General features: G+C 36.3%; 1 protein-coding gene across 3 annotated transcripts in view; it reads right to left on the bottom strand.

The window, feature by feature from the left end:
* Nucleotides 1-25,802, bottom strand: part of SPAG16 (sperm associated antigen 16) — a 995,967-nt gene that overhangs the window by 375,560 nt on the left and 594,605 nt on the right. For all 3 annotated transcript variants that reach the window (XM_045481131.1, XM_045481130.1, XM_045481132.1), the window contains one exon: nucleotides 14,657-14,783. In XM_045481131.1, coding sequence (XP_045337087.1) covers nucleotides 14,657-14,783 — 127 coding nt within the window. The remainder of the gene's footprint in view (nucleotides 1-14,656; nucleotides 14,784-25,802) is intronic.

The raw sequence follows: 25,802 nt of genomic DNA, 5'->3' as shown, positions 1-25,802 counted from the left end.
TTACAGAACCTTATAATTACATTTTGTGGCATGACTAAATTTGAAATGTTTTTGCTTTTAAGTATAGAACACATAAGTGCTACAAACTGATGTTTCTGAATTTACATCAGTGTATTCAGAATCCAGTTAAGCTGTATATGTGATGAGGAAAGAGGGGGTACACAAGATAAGGTATCTTCTTTTTCAGTGTTTATTCCCCTATACTCAAAGTCTTGAGTATAATTAATGGTCAAAAATGATTATCTGGAATGTTCATGATTATCCATTAGAAATGTTACTTTAATTAACTGTTAATAATTTTCTGGTGCTATAGAGCTGCATAACAAGAGGCGTAGTTTTACCTTCCACTGATCATAACCACAGTAGGATGCCAGAAACACTTGCCAAAAAAATGCTGCATTTAATTTCTAGTTTCATCGATGGTACCTAAAAATTATAATTAACATGTAGTGCTACAATGAATTCAAAGTTAAGACTAACTTGAAGTACAGCCAAGTCATCACTATTGAAGCCTTAATGGGTTGAATGTATAAAAGAATAAATAACAAGTGACAAGATTATTCCTAAGTAATTTCTATATGTTGAATTGAAGTTGGGGGACTACAATCAAGATAGGTCGAATAAACACTACAAGGATTGTGGAATTACAAATTGATGCAATGAATTACAGTCACTGAGTTCATGAAAGTGACAGCAATAGACAAAACACTGGGTAAAGCAGTGTGCAATGGAATTGTTCAATTTCATTAAGTACCATTTAACCCATCAACCAAAGAGACAGAACTACAAATCATGAGAAGACTTGCCACTAGCATTCTCAGCTATCAATCAAGGGAAAAATAACTTCATTTTTGACTTCCAAATACATACTCCCAGTGCTAACACTTTGACTTAATTATTACTTCAATTTAAAAAGAAATTGTTGAACTTTACAGGTGTCAAATATCATGCCTTACAACATACAACTAGAAAGTGACAGAATCTGGATTCAAACTGCATTCTATCTAACTTCAAATTCTATTTTTCTCTAAACTGTACTCAAGCCAGAAAGGATAGAGGCAATGCACTGGGATTTCCTTTTGGTCAAACATACTCTATGATTAAGGTGCCGTCAGTATTCTTATAGGATAACCCTCCCTCTTCTTCAATGTAAATAGGTCCCCACATTAATTTTTCCCATGAGATCACACCTAGGTTCTATCACATCTAAAAATGATGATATTCATGCTTCCCTTTGATTTTAACTTCCTACCAATCATCTATCCATCTAATTTCATGGCAATTTGAGAAACTGTCATTCAAGAGAGAATGAAGAAAAATCTATTCAGTTTGGAATGTATGATATGATTTTAACTAGGTATTAAAATAAATAATTATGTTTTAGCATATATTTATCTTACTCTTCCCTAAGAACATATATTATGATAAAGGAGACAAGATGATGAAGCTGAAATTTACAGGGTTTTCATTTTATTTGGGACACTATCAAACTCAGTGTCATGGACAGATGCTTAAAAATGCCTTTCAAAAATCAGGTTTTATTAATGTCATTAAATAAAATAGAGATAGCATGTAGCAGTAAAGAGACAAGACCTTTGATGCCAAAAGGAACAGGGTTGCAATCTTAAGATCACCACCATTATCTCTGAAAAATTTATTTAACATCACTGTTTTTTACTGTCTTCATCTATAATATGGTGAACATATTCTCTAACATGCAATATTGTTTGTGATGTTTAGATCATGTATCTAAAGTAACTGACAGAATATACTATTATTTTTCTTACAGCTATTATTAAAGAACATAAGAGGAACTGAATTATCTATCCCTAAATTTCATACTCTCCTAGATGATAATTTCTCTACTAATAATATAAATACTTTCAAATTGATACAAATTACCCACTTAAGCAATGGAATAAAAATTGAGTAAGCATATGGGGAAAAGTTTTTGAGCTCATGTTATTTTTATTCAAAGGATAAGTTTTTAATACTTGGTATTAAATTGTTCTAGGATTGGTCCCTCCAATCCTAGAATTCAATCCAATCCATACAATTCAATAAAACAGAATGCAGAGAGGGGTGTCTTAATTATGATAAGAGTGAACTGTTATTGAGAATATTCAACTTTTTCTAAGCATTTGGTTAGACATTTTACTTATTATTCTGCCTACTTACAGCACAACTTTGTATCTTTATTAGATTAAATTTCAATGAACTACATGAAATATGGAGTTATTTTAAACCCATGCAGAACTGAAATAATTACATAAAACTAATGTATATGTATGCTTCAGTTAGAAATACACAGTAATTAATTGTTGTTTCCATTGATATACAACATTTTTTTCAAAGCCTGGCTCCCATATACAAAAATAGTTTATCCACTGCTGGCCACTGTAGGATAAGAGGAAAAGCATGACATATTTGTGATATGTATGCAAAGATTTTATGTTCTGTATATGAGATATATAAAGAAATGCAGTATTTTATGAGTTAAATCACAATCTTTTAAGATCTTATTACATTAAATTAACTTATTTAATATGATTGTTTTATTGTGTATTAAAATATAAATTTTTAATTTTTAGAAAACAGTGGATTTTTCAGGCAAAATGCTTTTTCGCATAAAAAGAAAAACACATGATTAATGATTCCGCCCCTCTTATCTCCCTTCCTTCCATCGTCTATTGAGCACCTATTATGCCAACAATTGCAAAATTAGAGAAGAAAGATCCGAGTTACATGATAGGATAGATATGAGTAGGCAAACAACTGTAACATATAACCTCTATAAGAATCTAGAATACATTAAGTTCTTATACGTATCAGTCAATCTTCTACTTCATATGATTTTTCATAACACCTTTATGTATTGGTATTTCTACTATCCACATTTCACAAATGAGAAAATTGAGGCACAAAGATTTAGATAATTATGGCCAAAGCCACACTGATAATAAGCAGCAGAATTTGAGTTTGAATCCAGTCAGAATGACTGTGTGCTCCTACTATGCTATACTGTTTGATATAACTACAAGATATTTTAGGACATAAGCCCATGATTCATTATATAGAAAAACAATTAAGTACATTTATATTCTCAAATGTATCTGCTTGTATCAAATTGCCTATATTTGAAAACTTCTGATTAGTTTATAAGGCCAATACATCAACCTCAGAAAATGAAAAATGCCTAGCATAATTTTAGCAAAAATGGCTCTGCATAACTGGTGGATGAATTTGAAAATCCAGTGCCCAAACTGATAGCTACAGACCATTATACATGTTTTCCCTTAAGAGTTTTGTATCTGTGAGGCATCATTTGAAGCTCTAAGAGTTGCTAAATCTAAGCAATATATCTGACTTGTGAATCACTGAATTACTGCGTTAAGCCAATATTTTGGGAAATATAGGGATACTAAATCATCTTTTCTCACTGAAATGTCATTTTAACACTATTCTAATTTTCAGTGAGAATGAACAAAAATTAGAGGCCACAAAATAACAATATGGAGTTGAGGTTGGAGAATCAGCTTGTTTACTGATTCTGCTACCGACAGGTTGGCTGATAGTGGGCAACACATTTCACTCTTCTAAGCCTTTGTTTTCTTCAATTCCTAGTATAGACAATAATGGTAATTCCAGTCAGCATTACAGTGATGGCACATGGGACGTATCCAGTAAGTGTTAATCATAAAATCACCTTTTGAAATAATAAACTTTGGTACAAAAGGCCAAAACTCTACTTATATATAGCAATTAATACATTATTTAATTTTTTTTTACATTTATTTATTCTTGAGAGACAGAAACAGAGCATAAGTCGGGGAGAGACAGAGAGAGGAGACACAGAATCTGAAGCAGGCTCCAGGCTCCAAGCTGTCAGCACAGAGCCCGACGCGGGGTTTGAACTCACAAACTGTGAGATCATGACCTGAGCTGAAGTTGGACGCTTAACTGACTGAGCCACCCAGGTGCCCCTCCATTATTTTAAAATAGCTTATCTTTCTGTCTACATGGCTTTATATCTTTATTATCACTGCATAGTAATTAATAGACCACATGTTCATTGATGGCAGGGACTCTGTCCCAGTCAATAATCGAGAACCCAGTATGTTGCCTGGCACAAAGAACGTCAATAAAGATTACTAAATTGAATGCGTCTAAGGAATAAAACCTAGAGAGAGAAGGTGCAAGCTTGGCCTTTATGTCCATATTCTAGCTTCCAAATAATGCCAGGCTCCTCTGAGAATTCACCAGATCCTATCGGGGGGAAACCAACAGGTGTGTGCAGGGGGCAGGCTGAACTACAGAGATGACGTGGGGCTGGGCACCAGACATGATCAAGCAATATAACTCCTTTGGTGAGTACTTAGATTCTCCACTTTACAGGACTTCACAGTCATCAGTTACTGGATCTTTTGGCTAAAGCTAAGTCAGGACAACATCAAATGCTGGACAAGACCCTGCAGTTAGTCCAGGGGGCGAGGCACAGCCATCAAAGGCAGTCTCAGGCATGAATTTTCTATGGCTGATTCGTCACAAGAGATAAAATGTCAGCAACTCTGCTGCCAGCCCAGCTCTGAACAACTCATAGAAGTATAACTCATCCTATCCTATGCTTTACTGTACAGTGAGCACATTCTTTAAAAAAAAATCAAATGGCTTAATATTTTCAGTGGACTTGTGAATGACTAATAATCTCATTGCATTTATTTTATTTTTTTTTTAATTTTTTTTTATAATATATGAAATTTATTGTCCAAATTGGTTTCCATAAAACTCCCAGTGCTCATCCCAAAAGGTGCCCTCCTCAATATCCATCACCCACCCTCTCCTCCCTCCCACCCCCCATCAACCCTCAGTTTGTTCTCAGTTTTTAATAGTCTCTTATGCTTTGGCTCTCTCCCACTCTAACCTCTTTTTTTTTTTTTTTTTTTTCCTTTTTTCCTCCCCTCCCCCATGGGTTCCTGTTACGTTTCTCAGGATCCACATAAGAGTGAAACCATATGGTATCTGTCTTTCTCTGTATGGCTTATTTCACTTAGCATCACACTCTCCAGTTCCATCCACGTTGCTACAAAAGGCCATATTTCATTTTTTCTCATTGCCACGTAGTATTCCATTGTGTATATAAACCACAATTTCTTTATCCATTCATCAGTTGATGGACATTTAGGCTCTTTCCATAATTTGGCTATTGTTGAGAGTGCTGCTATGAACATTGGGGTACAAGTGCCCCTATGCATCAGTACTCCTGTATCCCTTGGATAAATTCCCAGCAGTGCTATTGCTGGGTCATAGGGTAGGTCTATTTTTAATTTTCTGAGGAACCTCCACACTGTTTTCCAGAGCGGCTGCACCAATTTGCATTCCCACCAACAGTGCAAGAGGGTTCCCGTTTCTCCACATCCTCGCCAGCATCTATGGTCTCCTGATTTGTTCATTTTGGCCACTCTGACTGGCGTGAGGTAATACCTGAGTGTGGTTTTGATTTGTATTTCCCTGATAAGGAGCGACGCTGAACATCTTTTCATGTGCCTGTTGGCCATCCGGATGTCTTCTTTAGAGAAGTGTCTATTCATGTTTTCTGCCCATTTCTTCACTGGGTTATTTGTTTTTCGGGTGTGGAGTTTGGTGAGCTCTTTATAGATTCTGGATACTAGCCCTTTGTCCGATATGTCATTTGCAAATATCTTTTCCCATTCCGTTGGTTGCCTTTTAGTTTTGTTGGTTGTTTCCTTTGCTGTGCAGAAGCTTTTTATCTTCATAAGGTCCCAGTAATTCACTTTTGCTTTTAATTCCCTTGCCTTTGGGGATGTGTCGAGTAAGAGATTGCTACGGCTGAGGTCAGAGAGGTCTTTTCCTGCTTTCTCCTCTAAGGTTTTGATGGTTTCCTGTCTCACATTCAGGTCCTTTATCCATTTTGAGTTTATTTTTGTGAATGGTGTGAGAAAGTGGTCTAGTTTCAACCTTCTGCATGTTGCTGTCCAGTTCTCCCAGCACCATTTGTTAAAGAGGCTGTCTTTTTTCCATTGGATGTTTTTTCCTGCTTTGTCAAAGATGAGTTGACCATACGTTTGTGGGTCTAGTTCTGGGGTTTCTATTCTATTCCATTGGTCTATGTGTCTGTGTTTGTGCCAATACCATGCTGTCTTGATGATGACAGCTTTGTAGTAGAGGCTAAAGTCTGGGATTGTGATGCCTCCTGCTTTGGTCTTCTTCTTCAAAATTCCTTTGGCTATTCGGGGCCTTTTGTGGTTCCATATGAATTTTAGGATTGCTTGTTCTAGTTTCGAGAAGAATGCTCGTGCAATTTTGATTGGGATTGCATTGAATGTGTAGATAGCTTTGGGTAGTATTGACATTTTGACAATATTTATTTTTCCAATCCATGAGCAGGGAATGTCTTTCCATTTCTTTAAATCTTCTTCAATTTCCTTCGTAAGCTTTCTATAGTTTTCAGCATACAGATCCTTTACATCTTTGGTTAGATTTATTCCTAGGTATTTTATGCTTCTTGGTGCAATTGTGAATGGGATCAGTTTCTTTATTTGTCTTTCTGTTGCTTCATTGTTAGTGTATAAGAATGCAACTGATTTCTGTACATTGATTTTGTATCCTGCAACTTTGCTGAATTCATGTATCAATTCTAGCAGACTTTTGGTGGAGTCTATCGGATTTTCCATGTATAATATCATGTCATCTGCAAAGAGCGAAAGCTTGACTTCATCTTTGCCAATTTTGATGCCTTTGATTTCCTTTTGTTGTCTGATTGCTGATGCTAGAACTTCCAGCACTATGTTAAACAACAGCGGTGAGAGTGGGCATCCCTGTCGTGTTCCTGATCTCAGGGAAAAAGCTCTCAGTTTTTCCCCGTTGAGGATGATGTTAGCTGTGGGCTTTTCATAAATGACTTTTATGATCTTTAAGTATGTTCCTTCTATCCCGACTTTCTCAAGGGTTTTTATTAAGAAAGGGTGCTGGATTTTGTCAAAGGCCTTTTCTGCATCGATTGACAGGATCATATGGTTCTTCTCTTTTTTTTTGTTAATGTGATGTATCACGTTGATTGATTTGCGAATGTTGAACCAGCCCTGCATCCCAGGAATGAATCCCACTTGATCATGGTGAATAATTCTTTTTATATGCCGTTGAATTCGATTTGCCAGTATCTTATTGAGAATTTTTGCATCCGTATTCATCAGGGATATTGGCCGGTAGTTCTCTTTTTTTACTGGGTCTCTATCTGGTTTAGGAATCAAAGTAATACTGGCTTCATAGAATGAGTCTGGAAGTTTTCCTTCCCTTTCTATTTCTTGGAATAGCTTGAGAAGGATAGGTATTATCTCTGCTTTAAACGTCTGGTAGAACTCCCCTGGGAAGCCATCTGGTCCTGGACTCTTATTTGTTGGGAGATTTTTAATAACCGATTCAATTTCTTCACTGGTTATGGGTCTGTTCAAGCTTTCTATTTCCTCCTGGTTGAGTTTTGGAAGAGTGTGGGTGTACAGGAATTTGTCCATTTCTTCCAGGTTGTCCAATTTGTTGGCATATAATTTTTCATAGTATTCCCTGATAATTGTTTGTATCTCTGAGGGATTGGTTGTAATAATTCCATTTTCATTCATGATTTTATCTATTTGGGTCATCTCCCTTTTCTTTTTGAGAAGCCTGGCTAGAGGTTTGTCAATTTTGTTTATTTTTTCAAAAAACCAACTCTTGGTTTCGTTGATCTGCTCTACAGTTTTTTTAGACTCTATATTGTTTATTTCTGCTCTGATCTTTATTATTTCTCTTCTTCTGCTGGGTTTAGGCTGCCTTTGCTGTTCTGCTTCCATTTCCTTTAGGTGTGCTGTTAGATTTTGTATTTGGGATTTTTCTTGTTTCTTGAGATAGGCCTGGATTGCAATGTATTTTCCTCTCAGGACTGCCTTCGCTGCGTCCCAAAGCGTTTGGATTGTTGTATTTTCATTTTCGTTTGTTTCCATATATTTTTTTTATTTCTTTTCTAATTGCCTGGTTGACCCACTCATTCGTTAGTAGGGTGTTCTTTAACCTCCATGCTTTTGGAGGTTTTCCAGACTTTTTTCTGTGGTTGATTTCAAGCTTCATAGCATTGTGGTCTGAAAGTATGCATGGTATAATTTCAATTCTGGTAAACTTATGGAGGGCTGTTTTGTGACCCAGTATATGATCTATCTTGGAGAATGTTCCATGTGCACTCGAGAAGAAAGTATATTCTGTTGCTTTGGGATGCAGAGTTCTAAATATATCTGTCAAGTCCATCTGATCCAATGTCTCATTCAGGGCCCTTGTTTCTTTATTGACCGTGTGTCTAGATGATCTATCCATTTCTGTAAGTGGGGTGTTAAAGTCCCCTGCAATTACCACATTCTTATCAATAAGGTTGCTTATGTTTATGAGTAGTTGTTTTATATATTTGGGGGCTCCGGTATTCGGCGCATAGACATTTATAATTGTTAGCTCTTCCTGATGGATAGACCCTGTAACTATTATATAATGTCCTTCTTCATCTCTTGTTACAGCCTTTAATTTAAAGTCTAGTTTGTCTGATATAAGTATGGCTACTCCAGCTTTCTTTTGGCTTCCAGTAGCATGATAAATAGTTCTCCATCCCCTCACTCTCAATCTAAAGGTGTCCTCAGGTCTAAAATGAGTCTCTTGTAGACAGCAAATAGATGGGTCTTGTTTTTTTATCCATTCTGATACCCTATGTCTTTTGGTTGGCGCATTTAATCCATTTACATTCAGTGTTATTATAGAAAGATATGGGTTTAGAGTCATTGTGATGTCTGTATGTTTTATGCTTGTAGTGATGTCTCTGGTATTTTGTCTCACAGGGTCCCCCTTAGGATCTCTTGTAGGGCTGGTTTAGTGGTGACAAATTCCTTCAGTTTTTGTTTGTTTGGGAAGACCTTTATCTCTCCTTCTATTCTAAATGACAGACTTGCTGGATAAAGGATTCTCGGCTGCATATTTTTTCTGTCTAGCACACTGAAAATCTCGTGCCAATTCTTTCTGGCCTGCCAAGTTTCAAAAGAGAGATCAGTCACGAGTCTTATAGGTCTCCCTTTATATGTGAGGGCACGTTTACCCCTTGCTGCTTTCAGAATTTTCTCTTTATCCTTGTATTTTGCCAGTTTCACTATGATATGTCGTGCAGAAGATCGATTCAGGTTCCGTCTGAAGGGAGTTCTCTGTGCCTCTTGGATTTCAATGCCTTTTTCCTTCCCCAGTTCAGGGAAGTTCTCAGCTATTATTTCTTCAAGTACCCCTTCAGCACCTTTCCCTCTCTCTTCCTCCTCTGGGATACCAATTATGCGTATATTATTTCTTTTTAGTGTATCACTTAGTTCTCTAATTTTCCCCTCATACTCCTGGATTTTTTTATCTCTCTTTCTCTCAGCTTCCTCTTTTTCCATAACTTTATCTTCTAGTTCACCTATTCTCTCCTCTGCCTCTTCAATCCGAGCTGTGGTGGTCTCTATTTTGTTTTGCATTTCATTTAAAGCGTTTTTCAGCTCCTCATGACTGTTCCTTAGTCCCTTGATCTCTGTAGCAAGGGATTCTCTGCTGTCCTGTATACTGTTTTCAAGCCCGGCGATTAATTTTATGACTATTATTCTAAATTCACTTTCTGTTATATTATTTAAATCCTTTTTGATCAGCTCATTAGCTGTTGTTATTTCCTGGAGATTCTTCTGAGGGGAATTCTTCCGCTTGGTCATTTTGGATAGTCCCTGGCGTGGTGAGGACCTGCAGGGCACTTCCCCTGTGCTGTGGTGTATAACTGGAGTTGGTGGGCGGGGCCACACTCCAACCTGATGTCTGCCCCCAGCCCACCGCTGGGGCCACAGTCAGACTGGTGTGTGCCTTCTCTTCCCCTCTCCTAGGGGTGGGATTCACTGTGGGGTGGCGTGGCCCGTCTGGGCTACTTGCACACTGCCAGGCTTGTGATGCTGGGGATCTGGCGTATTAGCTGGGGTGGGTAGGCAAGGTGCACAGGGGCAGGAGGGGCAGGCTTAGCTCGCTTCTCCTTAGGTGATCCACTTCAGGAGGGGCCCTGTGGCAGCGGGAGGGAGTCAGATCCGCTGCCGGAGGTTTGGCTCTGCAGAAGCACAGAGTTGGGTGTTTGCGCGGAGCGAGGAAGTTCCCTGGCAGGAACTGGTTCTCTTTGGGATTTTGGCTGGGGGATGGGCGGGGGAGATGGCGCTGGCGAGCGCCTTTGTTCCCCACCAAACTGAGCTCTGTCGTCCGGGGGCTCAGCAGCTCTCCCTCCCTTTGTCCTCCAGCCTTCCCGCTTTCTGAGCAGAGCTGTTAACTTATGACCTCCCAGACGCTAAGTCGCGCTTGCTGTCGGAACACAGTCCGTCAGGCCCCTCCGCTTTTGCCCGCCAGGCTCTGCTTGGCCGGCGAGCCGCCCCTCCGCCCCGGCTCCCTCCCGCCAGTCCGTGGAGCATGCACCGCCTCCTCGCCGCCCTTCCTACCCTCTTCCGTGGGCCTCTCGTCTGCGCTTGGCTCCGGCGACTCTGTTCTGCTAATCCTCTGGCGGTTTTCTGGGTTATTTAGGCAGGTGTAGGTGGAATCTAATTGATCAGCAGGACGCGCGGTGAGCCCAGCGTCCTCCTACGCCGCCATCTTCCTGGAATCTCATTGCATTTATTTTAAATGGGCTTCCGAATCACTGATGTATATTAGGTTTTTTTCATGTCACTTTTTGAGAGGGCATTATAAGTTTTGATTAAATGTCCTATATTATATACATCATTTTCTGGCAATGTTCTAATCTTATTTTTCAATTTTAATATAATACTTTCACTGTTTAATAACTTTGAGAAAAAATACTCTTTCTGTATGCAGTCCTATGAAACAGAGCAAGTTCATGAGTTTTCAAACTGCAAGCTATTTAATAGCCTCCATTTGGTAATTATAGAGATTTATATCCCTCTCCTCATCTCCCACAAAATTCAGAGCTGATCTGTCTAGTTGACTTAGAGACTGACTTAGAGGTCTATACATTCATTATCCTTGACAATAAGCTGTTAGATTAGGTTAATGATTTAAGACTAATATATGTTTGGAAATGGGAGAAAGAGGTTTAAAACTAATTTATAGGAATATAATCCACTGGTCATTTTCATGTTTCATCAAAAAATATTTTAGAGGATGTCTCAATAGTAATTGATCACATTGAGGTGACAAAATGGGCTGTCCTTGTTTTACTAGGAAGAGAAGGAAGCTATTATCTCCTTTTCGGTTCAGACTTTCAGGGTAACCAGACAGTTTATCATTTATCAAAGAATTAAAATAATCTAAAAGTTAGAAAGAAGAAGTACACTGGGACAATATGGATGCAGCTAATGTTACAAGTCCAAAAATGTCATCCATCTCAGTATAATGTGTACTATCCTTAGAAGATGGTATAGCTACCCTGGTTTTCTCTTTCAAAATCTTTTTTTTTTTTTAATTAAAAAAATGTTTATTCATTTTTGAAAGAGAGAGAAACGGAGAGTGAGTGGGTGAGGGGCAGAGAGAGAGGGAAACACAAAATCCAAAGCAGGCTCCGGGTTCTGAGCTGTCAGCACAGAGCCCAACACAGAGCTTGAACCCACGAACTGTGAGATCCTGACCTAAGCCGAAGTCTCATGCTTAACTGACTGAGCCACCCAGGCTCCCCTCTTTCAGTATCTCTTAATATTCACCAACAAAAGTAAATTTATTTTTAACTCCTGCATGAACCATTGGGATATAAAATAGCAAATAATTTCACAGTATATTAACAACATATAACATGTACTTCTAAAATGCCATATAATTTTTTTTAAATCTAGTTTTTTCAAGGTTTCTTGGGTTTTAAATAAATGAGGTGAATGAGAAACAAAATCATAGAAGTGCCTAATGTGACTTTAATAAAACAATTCTGTTTTAACTCTAGAGTTGTTGTCATATGCTATTTGTAGAATTTTATATTAACATTTTAGTTAACAACTTGCATTGTCTAATTATTAGTAACATAAGTAAATTTCCCTTTGTTTTACATGCTAATTCTATATTAAATTATAGCAATTTAAGTATATATATATATTTTACCATCTGGCTTGAAAATGTTTTCAGAAAATAAACTCATCAAATGAATTATATTTCTAGTCAATCATATTCTTACTATTATTTATGAATAACATTTCATTTACACCAAAATATTTTAGAGTCCTTTTCCTAGTATTAATTAATTTAAAGCTAGCATACATAGTAATATAAACTTTAATTTGCCATTAAACCAATTTAATAGAGAGATAGATAGATTAAAGAGATACTTTTGGGATTCTTTCTCTACACATACATTTAATCCAATGCTATGCTACCGTATACTAAAGGCCCTGTGCTGTGATGAATCTTTTTTCTGCTCTCAGAGATACTGTGGGGAGTAAGAACAATACAAAAAGACCTCACAAATCAGGTAGGAAGGTCACCATCAGAAAACAACTCTGTGCATTTAAGGCAAATATATAGAGGCAACTTCTTTTAATAAGAAAGGTTTTATTTCTAAGCACTAGTGCTTCAGTTTTTCATGAGAAAAAATAAATAAGAGACATGCTTTCTGAGAACATTCAGTTACAGCACTTTCAGAGAGAAGGGGGAGAAAACCCTGAAATCAAGAGAAAATGAACATAAAATTTGGGTCACTGCTAAATTAATATTTTCTCTGTGGGTTTTCCTTTACCAGTTGCTTTTATATGCACTTCACATCTAAGTATTTAGGCTAAATGCATTTGAAAATCTTGCTTTTCCACTGATGCTCCATTAGCAGGAGTGAACTCTGCTATATCAGGGTCTAAGCTATTTTAAAGCAAGGAGAAGGTTGCAGGACTTTTGTACTCAATAACAATTCACTCTGATTTTATTCTTAAGTCATGTCTGACATACTTTTCCCCCAGTGCCTTTTGACTTCTGCTTCTTCAGAAGTCTAAATTTCTGCAACATGTGAAGTTGGTATCTAAGACATTTATAGCCTTCTTCTGTAGTATGTGAACCTGAGACTTCTTGTGTATTCATCCTAAATTAGTTTGCCTCAGATGACTAAATAGGGCCTCCCATACTGAATTGGATTGCTATTCCCACCATCTGTATGTTCATCATCTTAATCCTTTATTGATGTCAATCATGTGTCATATATGGGAAGATAAAAGAGAGAAATTACAAGTTGCATTTCCTTAGTGACCCAGGAATCAGAATCTATGGATATTTCTTCGTTTTTGTTTTTTGTTTTTTTTTTGTATAGTTTCCCAGAGTCCTTGTTTTCTTTGCTATCCTCATCAAATATTACTAAGAATGGATATGGAGATCCTGTTTTGCATATCTTGGAATTTCTCAAATCACTAAAATCTGTGCTCAATAAGCCTCTGTGTTATCTCTTGTCTCTCCATCTTCAATCCCTTCCCTTCCCTTTGCTCTTTCTCTGAACAAAGGGGACCCTTTGTTTTTCTTCTGACCCTAGAGCTACAGCATTTTCTCCTCTGCAACTTCACTGCTAAACTGTTTGAAAATGTAGTTTTCCCTTTCTGTCTCCATTTCTTTATATCAACTTCACTTTAGAATCAACAGTAATCTGGGGCTGTCTATTTTTAGCACTGAAAATCCCATGACCCAGGACATTCCTCAGCTGTGGACAAACTCACACAGCTGGTCACCTTAGACACCTCTTCCTCCCATAATCTCTACCTCTAATCACTCTTCAAATTCTGAGAGTTAAACTTCCTGCCTTTAAGCCATTCTCTTCCTTTTTTTTTTTTTTTTGTTAGTTTCCTGGTTCAAATTCCCATCCACTCACAGCCTGTTGTACCAACTTCCTCAATGAAACAGACTCCCTTACTCAACTACCATAATATATTAGTCTTTCTAAAAGGCAAATTTGATTGTGTTACCCTGCTTCCTTGACATTCTAACAGATTGCCCCTGAAACACTATAAAACCTGAATCACGTACTTCATGACCTTGTCCTTGTTTATCTGAATACTCTTACCTGCTGTTTCTTCTTCTGTAAGCTCTATTCATACATATTATTACACCCAGAACATACTATTTAAGCCTCACATTTCTACTGCTTTGTACATGCACTACCTTTTCCCAGAGTCCACACTCTCCAGACTACCTGATATATCCTACTTATCCTCCACATCTCAGCCCAAGCACAGACTCCTCTTGGAAGCCATCAATACCCTTTCAGGCAGATGACAGTTCTCCAGGCTTTCTCTCTTGTATGTTCTTCCATTTGAAAACATACCTCATTGCATTAAGATAATCTCTTGTTTCTCTTTGCTACAAGATCCTTAAGGAGAAGCACTACATGTTCCCCTTTCATATTTCCTGAACCAGCAGAGTTTCTGTCTCAATAAAAAATTGTTGAATTAATGTTTAATGAAGTCATTGCATTATTTTTGTAACCCCTGCACATACAGGAGGCAGGGTAGGTAAGAGTACCTAAGCAAGACCTTGTAAATAGGAACACACTCCCATTTTTTACCTTCCATGCCCTTGCACAATTACTTTATAAGTTGCACCCAGAACCTAAAGAGTGACCAAGAGTGATTAGACTTATCAACACCTAAAAAAGGGCTGAAGATTTGCTTACTGTTCTTGCATCCCATACAGACAGGGTCTTATCTGCAGAACCTGTGAGAAGAGTGTTGGAACCAGGAAAAAACTCAATGCTGTTCACAGAATCCACATGTCCGTACAAAGTGCATCTGCATCTTTCACTGTGTAGACAGAAATGGAGAGTTCAAGTTTTAGGAGCTAGCACCTAAATGTTTCTTATGCTGTCTACACAATGCTAATGAAGATAATTTAAGTATCTGAAGCGTAATTTTGTAAATGACAAAAATATACAAAAGCCACATTTTAAGGGAAAATTCTATAGTCACTTGACATCCTAAGCACTTTATAGAATTAGTAGCATGCAACTGACTAAATTTAAGTTACCTTCAATTTATAAAAGTCACACCAACTGTCATTTATTCCTTCTCACGAAATGATTAAATAAAAATGGTCCCCATCTAATAAACGAATATGCTAAGAAAAGAAAACAATGGAAGGCAAATGTTCAGGCTTCATTCTAAACCCACTGAATTCGATTCTGATCTCTACTGTTAGAAATAACTAAGAAAGAAATAAAACTGCAGTTTTGCCTTTTGCCACTTTATCAAAGTTTTTTTTTTTTAAGGAAACAGAGTATATACAGAGCAGCATTATTCCCTGTTTGTAATGCTTAATTGCTTTTAATGAACTTCAGTGATAAGCATATTTTAAAAACAGAGAAAGAGTAGAAGCAGGATAATTAACAGTGCTGAGAACACAGGAGTCAATATAAGCATATTTCTAATAAGATAACCAGTTGTTTAAGCTCTGACCAACTGGCTCCTTTCTGGCTTGAGCCATGCCATATTCGGTAGTCTGGCATAGTGGGAAAACCTCTGCAATGGGAGGCAGGAGACCGTGTTCCAGTCCTAACTTTGACAAGAGCTAGCAGGGTGACCAGGAGCAAGTTATTCAATCTCAGTGCCAGCAGCTTTCCTTCCTGTATGAATGAGATTACTTAATTTGATGTACTGAGATGTCCAATCCAGCTCCAACATTCTGGGATTCTCTGACCAAGGTCATATATGTAAAAGGGAAGGGAAGAAGTCAAACTGAGCATAGCATCTAAGAACTGTTAGGAGCAAAGTTTGTTCCTCCTCACTTGATTTTGATGTTTTTAAAAAAAATCAAGAGATATTAAGATTTATGAATATATTAACACATATGTAAGTTACTCAGTGACACTCTCTGTGATTGAGTCCTTCCATATCAAAATTAAGTATTATATTAATTAATGTCAGGAACAAGAAAGTAAAATCAATAAATTCATTAATTAGGACCATTCTGTGTTAGCATCTTTATCTCAGTATTTCTGAGAGAGCTTGATAATAGTTTGATTATTAAAGCTGATGATATGGGTCAGTATATATCAGGAGTTAACAAACTATGGCATATAGACTGGCTGCCTATTTTTGCAAATGTTTTATTAGAAGATGCCAATTTGTTTACACTTGTCTGTTGCTGCTTTCCCACTACTATAGCAGAGTTGCATAGTTATAAGAGAGACCATATGGTTCATAAGCTTAAAATATATAATACCTAGTCCTTTAAGCTAATATATTTGGATATTTATAAGTATGCCTGGATTTTACTTGACAGTTTTTTCCATTTTGAGGTTAGTACTAAAATGTACAGAATAATTTCTTTTTTATTTTTAAGGACTTATTGTGTTATATAGACATTTTACATGCTATTTTCCAATGATTCCCAAAACATAAGTATAAAACATTTCTTTAAAAGTTTATACTCCAATGCCCACCATATTGAAATAATGACACTTAACTATTAAGGTAATTGTTCCAGAAGATTAATTATTCTTTCTCCATAGCTTTATGGGGAAACAGAGAGACAGAGAGAGATTTTACAGAAAAATAAGAATATATTTATTTTATTAAAGTAGTAAATTTTTAAGTTATATAGGACTTAACTATAAAACAAAATAAGCAGAATTAAAGGCAGTGCTGAAAGTCAAGTAAATATTTTATTATTGTGAAATATCATTCCCTAAGAGACATCCTAACATTAAGAAAAAATATTAAAATTATGTTATTTTTAATTATTTTATAACTTATAGAAAAGTAGAATTAAAAAAGGAAATGAACAAATGTATAATTCCTCCCTCTTTTTATACTTACCTCCCAATTTTCTTTTTTTTTTATTTAAAAAAAAATTTTTTTTTTTCAACGTTTATTTATTTTTGGGACAGAGAGAGACAGAGCATGAACGGGGGAGGGGCAGAGAGAGAGGGAGACACAGAATCGGAAACAGGCTCCAGGCTCTGAGCCATCAGCCCAGAGCCCGACGCGGGGCTCGAACTCACGGACCGCGAGATCGTGACCTGGCTGAAGTCGGACGCTTAACCGACTGCGCCACCCAGGCACCCCTACCTCCCAATTTTCAAAATCACATTGTTAATACTACAACATCAAAAATCATAACACATATTTGATCAGTATTCACAAATCTCATAGTTGCTTAGTGACCCCCACCTGTCCTCCTAATTTTTATTTAACATATATTTAAATTAATCCTCTGTACCCATATTTTTTTTTTACATTTTCTTCATCATTCATTACTTCAAGAGCAATTTTGACTGGCTATAATATCTTGTTTCATCAATTTTTTCTCAAATGTTTATGAAGAAATTTTCCACTGTCTTATACCACAGGCAAAGTCTGAGCCAACCTAATCTCTGTTCCCATTTCCGCTCAACTACCTTTGTGGATGATAGGCTTTCTATGCACATTAGCCGCGTAGGTCTTTCACAAACACCGCTGTTCAGAAATTTTATCATGGCATGACTTCATAGCTATTTCCATCTATTATTCCCAGACTATAATTATTCTACGAAAGTTGCTTCCACTATATCTTTATGTTTTTCTCCTCCATTTATTCCATTTTTTTTCTTTAGGAACACCAACCAGGTTTTATTTTTATTTTGTCTCATTTGTCTCTACAGCTAACATTTTGTTTATGATGCTTATATCCTTATTTTTTTTTTCATTTTTTCACCCCTGTTCTTTATAATTCTCAATTGTGTTTATTTGTGTGTGTGTGTGTGTGTGTGTGTGTGTGTGTAGAGGGGAGCCATCAAAAGCTTTGGTTTATGTTTTCTATTTCACTTATTTGCTGATATTTCTCAGTCTACTTTTCATATATGTCTACTGTCTTATAAAATCATAATGAAATGCTTGAACATTTTTGATATTTCATCATATAAAATAAATTAAAAATAACATTTCTGTAATCTTTGAAAATATAGTGTATTTTCTATCTGAATTATTGATAACTTTGCTTAGGTAATTCCTTCTGCATTATATAGTCCCTAGTAGAATTTTGTTTATATTAATTTATTCTTCCATTTTTATAATTCTTCATAAGTTCAGGGTTGGTTTCTTTTTATTATGACTTATTTTTGAATGGGACAGCTACTTGCTAAATTAAATAGCAGAAAGAAAAAACTGGACGTATGTTATCTCTAATTTCTAATCAGGTTTGTTGTCTTCCACAAAGACTTACCACTAAGTGTGTTATTGTCCCGATCCCTAAGTTCATCACTCTTCCATTTTTGTATTTTAAAGTATAGATGTATCTTGTTGCAAAACCCCTTGAGTCACAAGCTCTGTATTAACTCTGAAGGCCCCTGTCTCCCTTACCACCTTCAATCTGTCTCATCTATGGCAATCTCCATTATCTCCTTTATCTAACAATAAAAACGTCTTGTTAGAATTTGTTTCTAACCATGTAGAGTAACCAGTACTTTACTTCTCCCCACACAATAAATAAATATAAAATTACACAAATTATGTAAAGCAACTGTTCTATGGCATTAAACTAAACACAGCACAAGATGGTAATCTTTTAGAGAAAGAAAAAGCTCAACATGAGCTCCACTACCCTCCTGACTTTCTGCTTGGAAGCACTTCCCTGCTATTAAATGTAACAGCAGGACCTCAGTAGAATTGAAGTCTCTGTGAGACAAAAGGCAGTGAGAACAGTTAGGGCTGCTGATATGCCTGGAATTTGCAGTGTGGGCTACCTGAGAAAAGGGAACTGCACTGGAATGGCAGTAGTTTTTATGGGGATTTTCTAGGAATTGTTTGTCAAGGTCTAGATGGCATTTCTACAGAGTAAGATTCAATATTCCTAGCAGAGATTTCCCCCTAGGAAATCTGTAGCTGAGAGCTGAACAGTAATACCAGAGACCAGGGACTGTTGGAAGACACTGTGCTTTAATCCCAACCAGAGTGAAGAGAACTCACTGGGCACCTCATACTTTCAGTTGAGACTCCAGAAAGACCCCACAGTAAAAGTGAGGGTCATCTTCATTAACCAAGTTCAAAACCAAAGTAGACTTGTCTTGCCAAAAAATGAAACCAAGACAGAAAGGGCAAAAAGAACCTGCTGATAATGAAACTAATCACTAGGACAGAACTCACTACCTTTCATAGAAAGACCACCTAATATAGACTACCTGTAATTGCCATTAACAACATCCAGCATATAACTTTAAAAAATTACTACACATGTGAAGACGTAGTAAATGTGATCCATAATCAAGATAAAATCTGAGTAATAGAGATTCTAAGATGAATCAAATGTTGATTATAGAAGACAAAAAAAACTTCAACCATCTATTATAAATGTTTAAGGATAAAAAGACACAGTTACAATGCATTTGTAAATAAAGAATCTCAGAAGATAAATGGAGGGGTGCCTGGGTGGCTCAGTTGTTTCAGTGATTGACTCTTAATTTCGCCTAAGGTCATGATCCCACAGTTTGTAAGATCAAGCCCCATGTTGGGCTCTGCACTGACAATGTGGGTCCTGTTTGGGATTCTCTCTCTCCCTCCCTCTCTCTGTTCTTCCCCTGTTCATGTTCTCTCTTTCTCTCTCTCAAAGTAAATAAACTTAAAAAAAGTGGAAGCTATAAAAAAGAAGCACAGGGAGGAATTAATAAGTACAATATGTGAAATAAAAATATCATTGATCTTTTGTAAATGATGATCAAAGACCATTTGCAAAAAGGATATTACAGAAAAAAGTATAGGTGGGCTTGAATACAGATTAACAGAAATTATCTAATTTGAATAACAGAGTAAAAATATAGTATATAGTAAAATATAGATATAGTAAATATCTATATCATAGATCAGTCATCAGTAGGGAAATATCACATAGTCTAATGAATAAATAATGGGTTTCCAGAGTGGGGTGGAGAGTAGGAGAATGAGAGGAGTAGCACATTTCTGAAGAAATAATAACTACAAAATTCCCCAATTTGATGAAAAATACCAATATACAGATCCAAGAAACTCAACAAAGTCCAAGAGAGTTAATAACAGATAGAACATACCTAAGCATTTCATAGTCAAATTGCTAAAAGCAAAATATAAAACAAAAATCTTTAAATGGCTATAGATAAAAGAAACACAACATGTAGGAAACAATGGTATACATGGCAGCTTACTTCTCAGCAGAAAAAAATAGAGACACAATATAATAGAACACATTTAAGGGCTGAAAATCAATAATCAGTTAAAAATACCTTCCATAATGAGGATGAAATAAATTTTCAGATAAATTAAAGCTGAGAAAATTCAACACCAGTAAATCTTTCCTATAAGAAATGCTAAAAAGAAGTTATTCACACTGAATGAAAATGGCACCTGATGGAAACATGTATATGGAGAAAATAATGCTGGCATTGGCTACTTGGAGTCTTTTGTGGTTCCATACAAATTTTAGGATTGTTCTAGCTCTGTGAAAACTGCTAGTATTTTGATAAGGGACTGCATTAAATGTGTAGATAGCTTTGGGCAGTACAGGCTTTTTTTTTTTTTTTTTTTTTTTTTTTTTTTTACAGAGAGAGAGAAGAAAGTAGGGTTTGGGGAAGGGCAAAGGGAGAGGGATAGAGAATCTTAAGCAGTCTCCACACCTAGCAGGGAGCCCTACATCAAGCTCAGGAGCTATGTAAATACATACTTTTGGAAAGGAGATGTATGTATTAAAGGTATAGCAATTTTTTTAAAAATATTTTTTCATTTATTTTGAGAGGGAGGGAGGCAGAGAGAGAGAGAGAGAGAGAGAGAGAGAGCATGAGCAGGAGAGAGTGGCAGAGAGAGAGAGAGAATCTTAAGCAAGCTCCATACTCAGTGCAGAGCCTAATGTAGGGCTTGATCCCATGACCATGAGATCGTGACCTGAGCTGAAATTGAGATTTGGACACTCACCTAACTGAGCAACACAGGTGCCCTAGGGTAGCATAGACATGTTAATAATATTTGTTATTCTAATCCATGAGCATGGGATGTTTTTCCATTTCTTTATGTACTCATCAATCTCCTTCATAAGTATTCTATAGTTTTTAGAGTATAGATCTTTTATCTCTTTGATTAGGTTGATTCCTAGGTATCTTATGGTTTTTGTACAATTATAAATGGGATTGATTCCTTGATTTCTCTTTCTACTGCTTCATTATTGATGTATCGAAATGCAACAGATTTCCGTAAGTTGCTTTTAAAATTCAACACCCCTAAAATAAATAATACAGTTAAGAAATGGGCAGAAGACATGAACAGACATTTTCCAAAGACATCCAGATGGCTAACAGGCCCATGAAAAGATGTTAAACATCACTTATCATCAGAGAAAGACAAATCGAAACCACGGTGAGATTATCACCTCACACAGGACACAAAAGATATTGGCAAGGACATGGAGAAAAGGGAACCCTCTTACATAGCTGATGGGAATACAAACTGGTACAGCCACTCTGGAAAACAGTATAGTGATTCCTCAAAAAAGTTAAAAATAGAACTATCTGATGACCCAGAAATTGCACTACTAGGTATTTTCCCAAAGGACATGAAAATACTGACTCGAAGGGGGACATGCACCCCGATGTTTACAGCAGCATTTCAACAAGAGCCATATTATGGAAAGAGCCCAAATGTCGATCAACTGATGAATGGAGAAAGAAGATGTGGTGTATACATGTGTGTGTGTATGTATGTACATACATTACCCAGTACATGTACATGTACACACATTACTCAGTCATTAAAAAGGATGAAATCTTGCCATTTGCAATGATGTGCATAGATCTAGAATGTATTATGTTAAGCAAAATAAGTCAGAGAAAAACAAATACCATATGATTTCACTCATATATGGAATTTAAGAAACAAAACAGAGGAACACAGGGGACAGGGAAAAAGAGAGAGAGAGAGAAAGACAGCCATAAGAGATTCTTAACTATAGAGAACAAACTGAGGGTTGATTAATGGAGGGAAGTGGGCGGCGGATGGGCTACACTGTTGATGGGTATTAAGGAGGACACTTATTGTGATGAGTACTGGGTGTATATGTAAGTAATGAATCACTAAATTCTATACCTGAAACCAATTTTACCATATTTAACTAACTAGAATTTAAGTGAATTTAAATTTAAACAAAAACTTGAAAAGAAAAAGATAAAAAAAAAGAACAGATAATATGTGGTTATAGACACCAGAACAGTATTTGCTAGAGGGAGTAGGCACTGATTAAATAAAGACACAAGGAAACTTTCTGTGGTCACAGAAATCATCTATATCTGCATTAGTTTCAAAGTTATATACATTTGTTCATTGCACTGGATGGATATATTACCTCAACTAAACAACTAAAAACAAATATGGCTTGCCAGAATACTTTTTCCCTCTACCTTCACTCTCCTGATATTTATGGCATTGTAAATATTCTAGAATATATATTTCTGTGATTAACTGAATATTTATAGTGATCCTATTCTCTTATCAAGTATGTTTCTCATACAAGCATGGATCAAGTACATGCATCTTCATAGATGGACAGAGAATCTTTAATATTTAAAATAGCTATACCATTGGGGCACCACACTGAGCAGAGAGCCTGCTTAAGATTCTCCTTCTCTCTGCCTCTCCCCCCTCCCCCCGCTCTCTCTTAAAATAAATAAACATTTAAAAAATAGCTATACCATTAGTATATACATCTTTTCCTTTCTAAAGTTATGTATTTACATAGCCCCTGGGAGGTCTTTTATGTTTAATTAAAAGGAAGTAAACAGGAAAGAGAAAACATAAAAAATAAAAATCCACAAGAGATTTAATGAACACAATACAAGTGAGAGAAAACACAATCGATACAGATGAATGAATAAGAAATAAACAGCATGAACAATATAATATTTTTTTTCAACGTTTATTTATTTTTGGGACAGAAAAAGACAGAGCATGAACGGGGGAGGGCAGAGAGAGAGGGAGACACAGAATCAGAAACAGGCTCCAGGCTCTGAGCCATCAGCCCAGAGCCTGACGCCGGGCTCGAACTCACGGACCGCGAGATCGTGACCTGGCTGAAGTCGGACGCTCAACCGACTGTGCCACCCAGGCGCCCCAACAGCATGAACAATATATAAAACAATGATTAATATTTCTAACCTATCAAATGTTAGTGAATAGATTTCTATCTGTGACAAAATTAAGATTATTATTTGTAAGTAGTTTATTAGTTGTAACTTTTTAGAAGATTATTTACTAAAGAGAAAAATTCTGAATATGATATTTTTAATTGAAGCATTTCAACTTACAAAGAATTATGCTTTTAACTTAAAAGTATTTTTTAACAGATATAATTTTCCATTAAACTAAAAAGTCTATTCCAAAATTTGGTAGTATTTTTAAAAGCAAATGCAACAGTATTACAAATATGATTATATCTGGTTCATCCTAACAAAGATATAACAAATATACGTACACAGAAAATGCATTGTTCTAATAGGTGTCCTTGCATATACACACTATTGGTAAAATACTGTGCATGTCTAGAATTTATATTCAGCCTTTGTTGCTCATTAAAACCCAATTCATTTATTTAGGAGTATATTCATATATGGTGTTGGGATAGAGGGAGCAATTTCTCAATGATATAGCTCACATAGTTTCCCAAATGAAAAGGAAAAGCTGGGTCTTCACATAGCTTAACAGAAGAAAGAACTGCTGAAGGGGGAAAGAAATCTGCTCACGAGCCACTGGTTTAAGGTGTGGGGCATTCCAGGCAGACAGGCTGCAAAAGCAGGCTTGTGAGAAATTAATTAGCTGCCAGAGCAGGGAGTTCCATTCAAAATTTCTTTGCAAGGTGAAAATGGACTAAAGTGATGGAGCATGACAGCACCACAAGGGATGGAAATGATTTGTACACTTCCATCAAAAACATAAACACTGAAGCCTGATGCAATTTTCTCTCTGTTGCCCTGTCGGCTGTTTTCCTAACATTTTTGTAGGAAGAAGTTAGTTCATAAGCAATGGCTCTTTATTAACTCACCTCCTGCTTTTCCTTTATTTCCTCTTTTCCCTTGATTTAATTTGTTATTCTGGTAAGTGAATGATGAATATTTTTCTGAACTTTCTACTCATTATAAAACAAAAAGTTATCTACTCTTCTAGAGCAGATACATTTTCATTTAAAACATATTTCCCATACATATGCTAACATACAAGATGACAACATTTTAACATAGTTTCTCTTCATGAGGCATTACATTTTAGGAGTTTTATTTTCTTTGGTGTGTTTGTTTTAACACTATTAATATTGAATATGCAATTGCACCTTTAAGACTTCAAGCCTGTATGAATTTACAGATCAACAAAATATTAAGAGAGGCATGGAACATTTACAAAAAAGCAGCACAATATATATCTATGAAGATAAAAGCTAAAAAAAATCTATTCTTGTTTTGAAAAAGAGGATTAGCATTCATTACCTTATTAATACTTAGTAATACCTGGATTTTAAATAGTGTTTATATAATTGAGTCAACCTGCGATAATAAAATTTATCACTAGGCTTAGCCAATAATTCTTTGTGAAATACCTAAATCTAAGAATCCAACATGAACATTAGTGAAACCTATTTAAATCCTCATACTGTAATTCATAAGATCCAGTTCACTGAGGGATTCCTCCCCACCCTGCTTTATTTTTAAAAGTTTATATATAAGCTATTTTAAGACCCACCAGAATTAGCATCTCAGCAAGGCAAAATCCTCAAGTGACATCCAAAATCTGACTTCAAAAGTTAACAACACTTTAATAATGAGAGCCTTTTGTTTTATATTACTGTAAATTATATAAAATCCATCATGCAATAGTTTCCTTGTGACCATGGAATTCAGTTGAACATTTAGTAGAGAGAGTGATTTTAAACAAAATCTATCAGGGAGTCTTCCATAAGCCCTATCTTAAAGTTCACTATAACCTATCATGACATAATAAACTATCATGTAGTTTGAGTATCTCACCCAGGAAGGCTCATGAATAGGCCACAGCTTCGAAACTATAAAATTTCTTGGCCAAAACCCTTGGCAATAAACATACAATCTGAGCTTTACCCCAAAATTGTAATAAAATTCCACTCCACATGTGTAAACAAGGGCAGATTCTTGGTAAGCTCAAAATATTTGGAATACAGCCAGGATTTAGGGAATAGAAGCAAAAGGTGAATAAATTAAATAACTATAGTAGAGCTGGGGATTCACTCAGAGTACTCTCAAGACCTCACTCAGATTTTCTCATCAGTCAACTGATCTGTTTTTTTTTTTAATTAAAAAAAAATTTTTTTTAACGTTTATTTATTTTTGAGACAGAGAGAGACAGAGCATGAATGGGGGAGGGTCAGAGAGAGAGGGAGACACAGAATCTGAAACAGGCTCCAAGCTCTGAGCAGTCAGCACAGAGCCCTATGCAGGGCTCGAACTCACAGACTGCAAGATTGTGACCTGAGCCGAAGTCGGACGCTTAACCTACTGAGCCACCCAGGCGCCCCTCAACTGACCTGTTTTTGCAAAGAGCAGGGTTTTGCAAAGGGAGAGGGTTAAGAGGTTGGAGTGCACAACTGGTAACAGTGAGAAAAAGTAGACGCTTGGCAGTTTATACCAGTAAACTGGATAAAGGAAAAACTAAAATAAAAAGACCAAATATTGAAATGACATCTTGGGGCAAATTAATAAAGGCAAAAGCAAATAATTCTGTATATTCCAACAGTCCCTACACTTAAAATTGTAGTTTAAACACACCTGTTGAGTGCTAACTATCCTAAGCATTTTGCATGTGTAAACAGCA

Source organism: Leopardus geoffroyi, chromosome C1, assembly GCF_018350155.1.
Source record: "Leopardus geoffroyi isolate Oge1 chromosome C1, O.geoffroyi_Oge1_pat1.0, whole genome shotgun sequence".
In the NCBI taxonomy this organism is placed as follows: domain Eukaryota; kingdom Metazoa; phylum Chordata; class Mammalia; order Carnivora; family Felidae; genus Leopardus; species Leopardus geoffroyi.
This window is presented reverse-complemented; position numbering and strand designations above follow the sequence as displayed.